The 13,832-nt window shown below is 40.6% G+C and overlaps 1 protein-coding gene across 2 annotated transcripts in view; it reads right to left on the reverse strand.

Annotated features, from left to right (window-relative positions):
- The window catches only part of adcy2b (adenylate cyclase 2b (brain)), a 90,486-nt gene that overhangs the window by 38,825 nt on the left and 37,829 nt on the right, over positions 1-13,832 (reverse strand). For both annotated transcript variants that reach the window (XM_061741052.1, XM_061741051.1), the window contains exons 3-6: positions 12,253-12,414; positions 11,230-11,379; positions 4,344-4,492; positions 3,093-3,204 (exon numbers count right to left, since the gene is read on the reverse strand). In XM_061741052.1, coding sequence (XP_061597036.1) covers positions 3,093-3,204; positions 4,344-4,492; positions 11,230-11,379; positions 12,253-12,414 — 573 coding nt within the window. The remainder of the gene's footprint in view (positions 1-3,092; positions 3,205-4,343; positions 4,493-11,229; positions 11,380-12,252; positions 12,415-13,832) is intronic.

Below are 13,832 nucleotides of genomic sequence, written 5' to 3' on the forward strand. Positions count from 1 at the left end.
GTTTATTTATCTAGAATCCATCACATAAAGGGAGAAAGACGTTCACAGGAGCTCCAGCTCATGAAACTTAATCTAAAAACGGGGTGGGAGTAGAGTCAATTACTGCAATCTATCTCTTTAGGTTCTTCTTGCTTACTGAAGAAGCATCTTTTAGTTCGCAAAGATTCAAACAACAGAGCATTTTAAGGTGCCGTGCACTATAAAGCAGGAAATTTAAAGTTAAAGAATCATGTTTATTATCGTTTTAAACAAAGCCAGAGAGGTTTTTTCAGTAATGTCTATTTGCAACCTTTATCTGATCAAATTATATTTTAGGCTACGTGCCTTGGTAACTGGAACTAAAAAAACATCTGAATATAATACTGGAGTTAAAATGTACAGCATTATTCTGGTTTAGGTCATGTTTATGTGACAGATTACAGTTGTGAGTGATGTGAATGATGACTGTGGACATTATGTTCCACAGGGTTCTGTTTGGACTGATAGTTTTCACTTATATGCTTTCCTAATGTAATATTATGTGATGGTACTGCATACATTTCCATTGCTAACCAGATGATGCTCACTGATGCCGATCACTGAATTTACTGCTTCTAAATTTAGTCAGAGCTGAGGTTGTAGTTGTCAGGACTAGTCATGTTATTTACAGATCACATCGCATTATTTCGACTTTCAGTGCAGTCGTGAGTAACCTTGGAGTTGTTTTCTAACACTTACGCTCAGAACCAGTTCATCCTTTAATTCACACTTTTAAAAACAAAAACAGGTCTACCTTATTTAATTCTGATAATATTGTCAAATCTAGGAGCATTCTCTTTCAAAGTGATCAAAAAAAGTAGCCCATGCATTTATTTCAACAGTAAAAGGCTTCAATAACTACACAGTAGGAATTAGCAAGAGTTTTTTTCACTAATTTATGTGGGACACAGGAAAGCAGGGAGGAAGAGGAGGATGACACACAGCAAAGCATCACAAGTCGGGATGGAGCCCTGGTGTGCTGCGGCGAGGACTTAATCCCTGCTACACGGGTTAGCACGGAGCTCAACTGCTTCAGCCGGCCAATTTTAGCTTCTCTCCACTGGGTCCCAGATAAACCCAGACTCAAATTCAAAATCATTCTCTTGACTCACAAAACTCATAATGACCTATTCCCATTGCATCTTAAAGACATCATTGTGACGTTATCCCATCAGAGCATTTCACTCTCAGACTGCAGGTTTATTATTAAACACATAATCTGGGCTGAACTCTGAAGTCAGTCGCTCCTGTGACCAGATGTTGCTGATAAATCATCTCGATGTGTTGAAGGTTATTCATTGAAACACTGTTGAAAAAGCTTTTGGACCTTCTCAATGGCCTGCAAAACTCCTAGGACCTAAGGTTTATCTTCCCTATAGCTTCAGGTATCCCTCACATTGGATGTGGTGTTGAAATATAAATCATGGTAACATTCAGAGCTTTTACTGAATCTTGTTGTAGAGTGAAAGAATAAAAAACAAACTAGGATATAAATAACCTGTTTTATTGCCCTTTAGGTATTTTGCTTTTATTGCTTTGATTTTAAAAACGTGAACTTTCACATTTCCCTTTGCATATTTGTTTTTAGTTATATCATTTTATTATTATTATCATAATTATTATACTCAGTACCATCTTTCATATGGCAATTGACAAACTTTACTTCCACAGAGTTTCCAAAAGTAGAATGGGAGATAGAGCCATTGCCATCAGATCTCAGATCTCCGTGTGGTTTTGGGAGGCAGTTTAACATTACACTCACATAAGAGCTAAAACAATCCAGTTTATTATTAGGTGTAACTTATATTGTGAATCAAGTCAGTTTTAAACTAGAACCAAATATGTGTTTAAATCATCGGGGCTAAGCAACTACGTCACAATGAATTGTTATTTTAAGCCTCTGACAAGATTCAGATTTTCAGATTCGGATTCAGACGACTTTATTAATCCCTTTGGGAGGTTCCCTCGAGGAAATTGACATCTCCATCTCACACACACAACACTGTCATTTACAAAACAAACACCTCAAAAGCCAAACACCCATATAAAGATAAAAAGATAAGAAAATTAAAAAGAGAGATACAAATAAAGATAAAAATAACAGTAAAATGTAAAAAATAAAATAAAAATAAAAATGGAAAAATAAAAATAAAATAGAAAGTGCGGTGCCATAAAAAGAATAATAAGGATAGAAAAAGTGTAATATTGCACAAAGTTATTGCACTGTCCTGCAATAACTCATAGATGACTCGTACATATCACTCCTGTCAAGTGATGGGGTGCCTAGGGACGCACCGAGACACTGCAAAACTAATTTTAACTTTGTATGTGTAGAAAAAGTGTAGAAAAAGGATTGTTTGTATTGGCACCTCTGTCTGGTTGCTGCCACCTTATCACAAGTCTGTCACACAAACTACTGTCAATAACACAAAAGGAGGAGAGTTCATTACTTCTACTTCCATGAAACTGGAAAACAGGAAAGTGTCAGAAGATGAAGGTGACTGGACGGCTGAAATGCCTGTACAAACAGAGATGCTGCTATGAGCACAGACTGCTGGGAACCCTCCCATGATGCACAACCGTTTACTCTGCTCTCTTTACTCTCCGTGTATGTATATGTTAATATTATTGCAAATTGCTTTTTCTTGTTTTCCATCAGAGTATCCCTGGTCTGCTGCTATTGTGTTCAAGCTGGTAGCTGGAAAGCGATGATCTTTCTGAATCTAGCTCTGTTCCCTTTCCTTTGCCACATGCTGCTTTGTGCATGCTCTACGATGGGAACATTTAATTTGAGTGCAATTCAATGGTTTTCTTAGCTAGAACACTATTAATACATTTTCTATTAATATTATCAACGTGAATTGGTCTGAACTGAACAAATTGATACACAATTTGAACTACTTGGACATAGTTTGATTGGACTAAAGTGGAGTGAACCTGGGATGACTTTTCCTGTGAATTAATGCTAAATACGTTTTTTGGGTTGGTGTTTTTTTTTTATACTTAAATTGATTTAAACTGGACTGCACTGAACTAAATAATATATTTATGATATTTGGCTGGTACTGAGTTACCTTTGCAATCTGGTCAAATTTGCCGAAAAGTTCATTCAGCATGTGCACGAGTTCCCCTGGAGAGCAGTCGCTGGCCAGCCCGGTGAAACCCACGATGTCTGCGTACAGGATGCTGCAGAAAAAAATCAGAACCCTCAAAGTTGTTACACAGTTCATCGCAAAACTACTTCCTAACAAGGTTCGCAAACCCTTTGACAGAATTTTTGGCAACCAATTTATTAATATAGTTACATAAAAACAGTGCTCTTGGGCCTTTCCATTTATACGTTGGTGACTAATGTTGAGGGTAAGAGTCTGCATTCACTGCTGTGGATGTCTGTGTTGAATCACATCATGCACGATTATGATTAACCACAGCAAATATGATCATGTCTCCATAATTATATGATATATTGATACATATCATATTGTTTTCTTTGGTAGTACTTTTTCTTAATTAATGTTGTTTATTAATAGGTTTATGAAGACAGCACCATTCTTTTAAACAACCGTGGCATTTAGTCTCCACACTTCCAGTCAAAAATGCGACAATACTGTAGAGAAAAGCTAATTTCCTAAAGAGAAAGAGTCCCCAGCCACGCTGGTTGTTGTAAAACAGCTGGGGAACTGATCCTTGTTGTTTGGCTCCCTTCCTGTGCAGATCACAGGAAAACCACATAGTGGTGGTTCTTTGTTCAGAAAAGATTGTCCTCGTCTTCCTGCTCTGTCAGCCATCTGAGAATTTGTTATTAGTACAGCGATAATTGGCAGATCAACATCACAACACACAGCTGAGGCCAGTATTGGAGAGTAACCGCATGCCTCTCCCTTGAGGCTGCAGGATGACGCAAAACACTTTTTTTTTTAGGGACACTGGACCAAACCTCTGCAGCATTGAGGAGTGTGCCATTGAAAACCGAGGACAAGGGCTCCTGTTTATTTGGTGAGCCAGCCTCTTAGTAAAATGGAGGCGGGTTAAACCTTAATTGAATTTCAACACAGCAATGAAAATGAATGCAGCTTTAAGATTAGATCCATAGAGGATGGCGTATAAAGAAGTGAGGGGAGAGAGGGCGATGATTTCAAAGGATACAGCAAAGAATGAGAGCAGAAATCCAAATAATCTCAGAATAGGTAGACAAGGTAAGGCAAAACAATTTCAGAAAAGAGGGACAGGACAAGATGACATAAACGCAGTGAAACACTGAGATTAGAGCAGAAAATTATATGTTTTATAAAGTGGAGGAACAGATCAAAGTGGAGGAATTTCACCTGACATTGGTGTGCCGCTGCACATAGAGGTTGTGAAAGTTGTTCGTACTCTCGGTTCGACCAAAGTTTGGTCCTTGCAGTCTCTGGATGATCTCAGCTTTCATCACTCTGGCTATATGAGCAGGTAATAAGGACAGTAGTAAACGCTCCTAGAGACACGGAGAAGACAAAATAGGGATCAAAGCCTGCTAACATTATGATTTACATGCTAACAAAAAATAACATTTCTAATAATAAATAACTTTATTTATCCGTTAGGAACTTCATTTGTGGAAAAGCATCAGCATCAGTGCGTGTACAGATAACATATGCAACAGGACAGTACAGAAACAAACCAAACAATCAATATAAAGCAACATACATTGGGCAATCACAAATACTGCTGGACTTAGATGCTGTAAAACCATAGCATAGATAAAATACGAGAGAAAAAGATATAAAAAATATAAGTCCCCCGTTAAGTGCGTGATAAATACAATGATTTTTTAAAAATATGTATAAAAGCGGGTACAAAAATGAATAGGTAAATAAAAATATAAATAGGTAATCTTAGTGCATCAAGCTTCTGTATAGGATCGATAATATGTACAATCACAGAGTTTAGTGATTTTAACAGAACTTTAGATCCTGTTACTTAAAGCCTCTCTTCTGAAAGTCTCCCTGATTGGTCATATAGGTCCATATTGTTCTCTCTTTCTCTCTTTTTTCCTGCTTTGAGGTATACCAAGCTGGGCTCTGGGGCTAGAAGAATGTAAATGTGTTTCCTGGAGATCCTGAAGTAAAGGAAGAAAGGCCTGAACGACTAAAAAAGGCTTTCAGGCGGACTGGGAGCAGTTTCCAACGTGAGAAAGAGGAAGTTGGTGCCAGGGGGCTGGAGTCCCGCTGATAGCTGAACCTGGAATTCAGGAGGAACAATGTAGTTTTTGTCCTGGTTGTGACTGACTGGACCAGCTCTTTACCCTTGCAAGGATATTGGAAGACGGATTAGAGCAATAATAAGTCAAAATACAACAAGACACATACAATATGATACGATAAGAGACAATACAACATGATAAGATACGATATGATAAGATTCAATACCATACGATACAATTCCATACGATACGGTACAATGCAATGTGATGTGATGTGTTACAATACCATCCCATGCTATACCATGACCTTGCACTGGGGAGGTTGGCAGCTCAAATATTTATTGGATAAAGGTGGTGTTGTCTGAGCTGTGTTTCTTGACCTCAAGAAGGCATTCGACACTGTTAATCATAGAATTCTCATGTCTAAGTTGTCTAGCTTCAATTTTTCTTCCAATGCACTAGAATGGATTGAATCATATCTGTTGAATCGATCTCAGTATGTCCGAGTACAGAATCATCAATCAGCTGCCCTCCATCTGTCTACAGGTGTCCCACAAGGATCTATCCTGGGCCCATTGCTATTTACATTATATATCAATGATCTTCCAAATGTATGTCCTGACACCAATATCCAAATGTATGCGGATGACACTGTAATTTATGTACATGGAAGAAGCATGACACAAGTTGCCGATGAACTTACAAACTCCATGGTTAATGTAACGGCATGGTTAAAGCAATGCTGTTTGCAACTAAATGTGTCTAAAACAGTATGTATGTTTTTCACCAAGACAAACAGTTCTACTGTAGAGCCTGATGTCTTTGTTTCAGGGGAGAAGTTACAGGTCGTATCTGAATATAAGTACCTTGGAGTGCTGATTGATTCCAAACTTTCTTTCAAGGCTCAGGTGAAAAAGGTCTGTAACTGGGTCAAGTTCAATCTTTCAAATTTCAGGTTCATTCGAGATAACATGTCAACAGAGGCAGCTAAGATGTTTATGCATTCTATGGTCATTTCCCATATCACTTACTGCTTAACAACCTGGCCGCAGGCTAGCACCACTACTCTAAAACCATTTCAGTCTTTGTATAAACGAACACTCAAAATCCTTGATAAGAAACCAGTACATTTTCATCATTGCCCAATACTAAAAAAATATAACTTGTTGAGTTGGGAAAATATGATTAAATATGTAGATGTTTGTCTTATGCACAAGATTATATACGGCCTGACTTCTCCTCCACTCAGACACTTTGTCAATATTAGAACAACTGCTGATCGGTTCACAAGAGGTGCAGCAAGAGGGGATTGTATTATTCCACTCAGAAAAAGTGCTTTCAGTCAGTCTGCATTCTCTGTTAAAGCTGCACAAGAATGGAACTCCATCCCTGCAACTATCAGAGAACTGGACGCATACAGTTTATTTAGAGCTCATTTAAAGAAATGGTTGATTAATACTCAGCTCTGTCAGCACTAAAACTTAATTTGCACCTTTCTTTATTTCTGTACTTTTGTACTTTTCTGTACTTTCTGTATCTTTTCTGTACTTTTTTGTATTCTTACATCTGTCCAGGGACTACAGATGAAAAATAGCCTCTTGGCTAACTCTGGCACATTTACAGCAATGTTTTTATTGATGTGCATTGTCCCTGTCAAATAAACCAATAAATAAAAATAAATAAATAAATTGTAAAGCACGTTGGATGAGAATTTACATCTCTAAATTTTCAGATTTCAGAAATTAATTGATGCCTTAAAGGAGCATGAGGCTCCTTTTAAGAAATGAGACTCTCTAGCGCCACCCTTCACCACGACGGCCGTCGGGGGTACTGCAGCCAACAGTGAAGCCGGCACGGGAGAACGGGGAGAACGCACATGCAGCGTCATGTGACGTCACATCCGCAGGACAGCGCGGGAAATTCGGCCTCCGAATTGCAGCACATTTTGCAGCACACAGCCTGTTCAAGGCAACCAAGAGATACGCTAGAGGGCTCATTCTTTTTGGTTTGGAACGCTTCATCTGACATTATTACTAGAAAACTTAAAACGTATACAAATTTTTTTCATAAATCTTGCCTCAATCCTGCCTCAAGCTCCTTTAAGCAATGAAGTCATATATCTTGGAGTATTGCTCACAGGGGGTGGGTTAACGGAGGAACCTGACAGGGTGATTGGGGCAGCGTCAACGGGGATGGGAATACACTTCAATCTATTGTCATGAAGTGGGAATGGAGCTGAAAAAGAAAACCTGTCAATTAAGCAGCCGATTTACGTTTTAATACCCATCTATGCTCTTGAGGGATGACTAAAACAATGAAATAATGAAAACAAACTTCCTCCAAACACCCTTTAGGGATTGTGTGATCGGCTCATTCATCTCTAAGGGGCTTGGGGTGCAGCTGCTGTCGGTCCACAAAGAAAGGAGCCAGGATGTGGGGACGTTTGGGCAGCTGCTCGGTACGTCTTCTTGATGCAGAAATGTTCTGGACATGCCACATAGGGATGAAGCCATGGATGATCTGCAGACATCTGTTCAGACTGTTGCCACCACAACCTGTTCCTGAATAACCAGTAGAAAAACAGTTTGCTGTTTTGTACAACTCTATTTTTACAGTTTATAGTTTTACCCTGCTGGTATTTAAGCTCCTAAATATAGATCTATTATTTCATCCACTTGATGATGGCTCATTGAGGTCATTTATCAGGAAGCACTGGAGGCCAGTGTCAAGTACCCAAGAGTAATGACGACTTAGACTCCACACTTGGATTTTTAATTATCATCAAGTAATTTAGGCAAAAATAGAAGGAATGTGATTTATTTTTACTGCTTTAACCACTGACTCCTACTTCAGTTATATGCATTTTAACATCCACCGTAGGCAGGTTGCTTTCAGTCACACGTGGCAGTGGGTGAGAACTCTGCTTGTGAGCAGCGAAGATGGATTGCTGCAACACAAAATGCTCTAAGTAAACTTTTAAAAAAAACGTTCCTTTTTTAGAAAGCGGATGTGTTGTTTTGCCAGGTTATGCCATAGCTGCGCTAAAAAAAAAGTCATGTCTTTGCATAATGCAGTCAGGTACTAAAAAAAAAAATACGGGGTGTTAGAGATGCAAAAATCCATCTTCTATTCTGTTGTGTAACCATGCAAGCCTTTGCTTTTAATCTGGCACCGTACACATGAGATGGACAATGTTTCGAGGGTAATTTTGGAGTGTGTGTGTGTGTGTGTGTGTGTGTGTGTGTGTGTGTGTGTGTGTGTGTGTGTGTGTGTGTGTGTGTGTGCATGTGCACCGTAGTGCGGGCGTGTGTGTGCAATCAGAGTGAACAGCTGCCTGAGGGGGTGTGACTCATAAATGTGTCTCACAGTAAAGAGGGTCATTACATTGTTCACACACCACGGCTCATTTCCTAAAACACAGCAGCAAATTAAGTGGAGAGCGGGGTCTGGGATGGGGGAGCGCTAAAAATAGCAGCACGGACCATCCGCCCTTATTTACTTATTCAGCACTGAGGCAGTTTGAACAATCTAGTGTGAGCACGCAGAAGGGGGTACAATAGCCTGGATCGATGTCGTGTTATTAATAGCCTGTTTGATTAATGGACTGACGGAATCTGTATCTGTATTCAGCTGCCGTATCAGATTTGGCCCCCGTCAAGTTACGTACTGGTATGTGTGTGTGCTTCTTCTTACCCAGTAGAGTACCAGTTGACTAAACGATTGGTAGCATAGGTAAATAAAATATTCATGAAAAAGCAACACAATGCTTACAGTATATACTTATATCTGTGTGATATTTGTAACATACAAAGACATGTACAGTAGAGATTAAAAATGCATATTTCCTCATTGGAAACATCTAAAATCTTTACAGTGAAAAAAAGTCACCAGGAGCAGCCCCTCTGAGTAGAGCATCAATTATTAGTGTGATTTTATATGTCAATTCCCTGGCTGGAAAGAATGCATAATGTCAGGACAAAGATGTTAATGTCAAGCAAATGTCATCGCAAAATACCGCTTAAGATATGACTGACCTACCAACTCACCTTCACTGGAGGAAAGAAAAAAGGGAAGTGAAATATTTAGGTAATTAAAGGCACTTCAGTTTGATTTGGGCCCTTATGGAGTAGATGTGATGTACAGTGATGTATGAGATAAAAATAGAGGCTACAGTCACATAGCAGCTTTGGGAAGCTATTTGACCCCTTCTTTCTGCTGTGTGCTCGTGTCAGCGCCAACACGCTAATGTTTAGCAGCAACACTACAAATCTGCCCCGCTCACTGATTCATTGTAAACTATCTGGCTAAATAATGTCAAGTCAAGTTCCTTTTATTGCCACATGGCTAGGCCGGTGTAATTAGTCAGATAATGTGTCTGAAGTATTTGTGATGACTGCAAAAGAATCTGAAATACCTTGGAGTTGGGATGTCGGAAATCAGTCTCATCAAATTTCTTTTTAATATGCATACTAGTCGAGGAAATAACCGATTTTTTTTTTACATCAACTTATCAACACTTAAAAGGTTAACAGAGGAAAGGAGTGAGCTAAAGAGATGTAAGAGGTTGGTATGCTGGAGGCATGGTTGTCCGGACAACAACCCGATGGGGTGGCACCTTGTTTTTAACTCCTGGGTGGACCAGTCTCTGCGGCTGTCAAAGCTGCTCACGCAAGACTGTTATTCATGAGGAGATTCGATAAGTTTGGACTCAGCACCACAACATTCTGCACTTTTTTGCTAGTGCACCGTCAAGCGTGCAGCCACTGGCTCCGTCACCCAGCTGCAGCGTCGGGAGGCCCGGGCTGTTAGTCTGCAGACTGTAAGTGAAGGCAGCAGAACACCTCATAGGCTGCTACCTGCCCTCTCTACAGGGCGTCTTCAGTACCCGCCGCCACAGGGAAGCAGAGGATCTCCTCCCACGACGTGTCTGGCAGATACCTCCAAAACATCCGTGCATGGACCATAAGAGTTTTTTTACCCTCCAGCCATTAGACTTTGTACATTCAGATCCTTCTTTTTTCACTTTTAATTGCACACATACAAATGTATCTTTATACATTACTACCTTACACATGTACCATTTCCCTTCTTTCATTTGAGAAATTTGAATTTTTGGAAAATCTGACATTTCTTTCCCTAGCCCACGTGTCTCCTCCCCCGTGAAAGGTTGTCCCTGAGTACTTCTGACTAACTACTGTGCTTAAATTTGCTATTTTAAAATGTCGATATTGACGAGCGTCGTTACACGCAGATAAAGAAGAAGGAATCTGGATGTTGAATGGCCAATAAGTTCATTGTGAGATGTGATGCTTTTTAAATTAATGCTAAAGGCACTTTCTGTGCTGATTTTCTGTCCTACAGCGCTGAACAATTATAAGTCTCTCTCACATCAGTTGTGGTGTTGGCAGTTTTTATACTGATTGAATTTAAATAGTAGAGGACAATTTATGACGTTCAGATCGATGGTATTTTACTGTACACAGTATACAACATCTAAGTGTACTCTTAAAAGGATGTGATGGCATTTTCAAGATTTCACTTGATTTTTATGAGACAGTTAAAGGAGCTTGAGGCTGCTTTTAAGAAATGAGACTCTCTAGCGCCACCCTTCACCACGACAGCCAACAGTGAAGCCGGCACGGGAGAACGGGGAGAACGTGCATGCAGCGTCATGTGACGTCACATCCGCAGCCCAGCGCGGGAAATTCGGGACCGAATTGCAGCACATTTTGCAGCACACAGCCTGTTCAAGGCAAAGGAGAGATACACTAGAGGGCTCATTCTTTTGGGTTTGGAACGCTTCATCTGATATTATTACTAGAAAACTTAAAATGTATACAGATTTTTTTCATAAATCCTGCCACAATCCTGCCTCAAGCTCCTTTAAGTGTTTGTGATTAGCTGAGTGGGTCTCGGCATCAGAATCATTGAATTGATTGTGTTGCACTCAAACAGAGAATCAGCTTCACGCGCCGCCCGCTACCCCAACAAGACTTGGGCCTGTGAGGTCCGACTGTCGGACTCTGTACCTGCTGGTGCTTCTCAAACTCAAGTTTGACTGGTGACTTGATGCAGTTGCAGGTGTCCTGATACGTCTGCTTGAGCGCCAGGTCCATCAGATGCTTGTGATACGCGCCGGCCAGGTTGCCGCAGGTGAAGATGATCACATTGGCCAAGAGCTGCCACACACACAGGCGCACACACACACCCATCAGCAAAAGATTAATACAATAAAAGAGTGCAATGAGGTGGTACATGTTCCCAACTATGATTTTACTTGTAATTTTCCAACTGTGCAACCTTCCACTGGAGCCTGTATTAATACCTCATGAAAAGAGCACAAAAACAAACACAGTTCTGCAGCTCTGTCCACCGCTGTCTCAACGTCAAGCCCTTTAAAATGTGCAGCAGCGTATCAGTCGATTGTCCTTGGGGCCGTGTCCAGGGGTAATAAACAATAAACAAAAGCATTTTTCATTGTTACTGCACATTTCCACTCTGCATGTGTGCATTTGAGAGAATGTGAAGAGACAATATTGCGTTTTCACCCTTTTGATACATGTGCTTATGTTTATGTGAGTTTCAGCAATCCATGACTCATATCAGTTCCTATGCTGTGATTGTGGAGACATTCACACATTTTATGTTCATTCTATTGGTCTTGTGTACGTGTTGCTAAATGCGGACTGCCGAGAGAGTCTGTTTTTAAGAGTTGCTCCCCGAGAAACATTAAAAAGCTGTTTATATTACTCTGGAGGCTCCTGAATGTGTGTCATGACTGTACATAATAGATTTACTATTAATAACCCAGAACTTATGGAAAAGCTGTAACTCACAAGCATGGAACAACCTCACCCATTGTGCTTTGATAAACGGACCCCTGTGCTGCAGCGAACTGAGCAACATCACAATTATTTAATTGTGTGGAGGTCCCGGCTGGGAGGTTTATCGCAGAGTCATCTAATGTGCAGCAGAGGCGTACAGAGCACTGTAAAAATGGACGGTTTTAAAGACGTGGTTAGAAGGTTTGAGAGTGGACAAATGTGTGTTACCTGCCAGATCAGAGGCTCCAGTTCTGTGACAGTCGATGTCAGACATATGCTGAGGGTGATGGTGTGCGATAGGCAGGTTATGCCGCTGGCAATGACGGCCCATTTCATGGAGAAGGGCAGCATGGTGTAGACGACAAACACAATGAAGAGGAAGAAGGACACCTGAAAAGAAGGTGAGGACACAAGTTTTTCTAACATCAAGCATATCTTATTGGAGGTTGTTTTGTTTTTCTTCATTTAGAGGGAAGGTTTGCTCTAGGGTGTGCTGTGCTCGTCCATAAAAAAACATGTATGTATGTATCCAGGCTCCAAAACAGCGTTTAACCTGCTCCGACTGCAGTGAGCAGTGGACATGAATCAGGACACCAGAAACGCCTGGGTTACTGAAAGTCCACAAAGACAAGAGGAGTTAGGAGAATCTACCGCTATGTGATGAAAGACATCTTTTGAGGATAAGTTTTCATTAACATTTTCATACAATATCAGTCTGATGACATCCTGACGATCCTCAAAGAGGACGCACTGCAGAGAAAACCCTGTGACCTCTTGGCCGTCAGTTAAATCACCACTGAAAGTGTAATGTTCCCCTCGTGTCTTATCTGGAAATGATGCCTGACACTGTTGTTACACTTGTGGTGTGGAGATCTGCTGTTTCCTTGTGTTGCTTGTACTCATAAATGCGTTTATGCAGATGTCGGGTCCCCAGAAGCAGTCATATGAGACCTCTCAGATTTTGATAGCATCTGCATAGCATTTCTCCTTGACACAGCACTTCCTCTCTGTCAAACTCACCTCTACACCCCACTTTGACAAAGTCAGGGTTCTGATGTGATCTTCTTTTCAACTTAAAACCCTATCTATTCAAATGCTCATTGGAGTTAACCTTAAACCAAAGAGTGAATAATAACGAAGCTTCATTATCTCAGAAGAAATTGGATTTTCTTTTTTCCCAGTACAGACGGATTCATTCATCCATTCCTTTATTTTCACTTATCTATATTTGGTTTGAAAAAGGCTAAATAGGGGTTTCCAGATGTCTCTCTACTCGGCAAAAATGTCAATTTAATTTGGAAGGATCTTAACAAATTTCCAAACCAGATGAGATCTTTTATGTAACCTTCTGGATTTAACCTCAGACCGACCCAGAAAACCTCAGAAGGAAGATGTCTGGATGCATTTTAATCGGGTGCTTGAGCTACTGCAGCAGGCTCCTTTTAAAACACACCAGTGGAGGATCTATTCCCTTCAGATGACCGATCTGTTCACGCTCTCCAAGGCCCCTCGTAACCGCAATCTCATTTCCTCAATCAGCACCCAGAGTTAGGGACGGGTGTAGAGAAGCGGCGCTGAACTGTCACTGCTCCCAGACTGGTACCAGAGGATGAGGTGCTGCGATTAACATAAAGCCATTTCATCGTCCCATCATGATGACGAAGCTGTCGACAACACAAGCGTAATTACATTCTGCTGTCCAGGCGTGGCTGAACTCCCTGAGGTGTGGGCTAACTTCACCAAACATCACCCAAATACGGTGTTACTGCGTGTCAGAGTGTAATCTGTCAACATTTTCTGCTGAAGCA

The sequence above is a fragment of the Cololabis saira genome, chromosome 15, assembly GCF_033807715.1.
Source record: "Cololabis saira isolate AMF1-May2022 chromosome 15, fColSai1.1, whole genome shotgun sequence".
In the NCBI taxonomy this organism is placed as follows: Eukaryota; Metazoa; Chordata; class Actinopteri; order Beloniformes; family Belonidae; genus Cololabis; species Cololabis saira.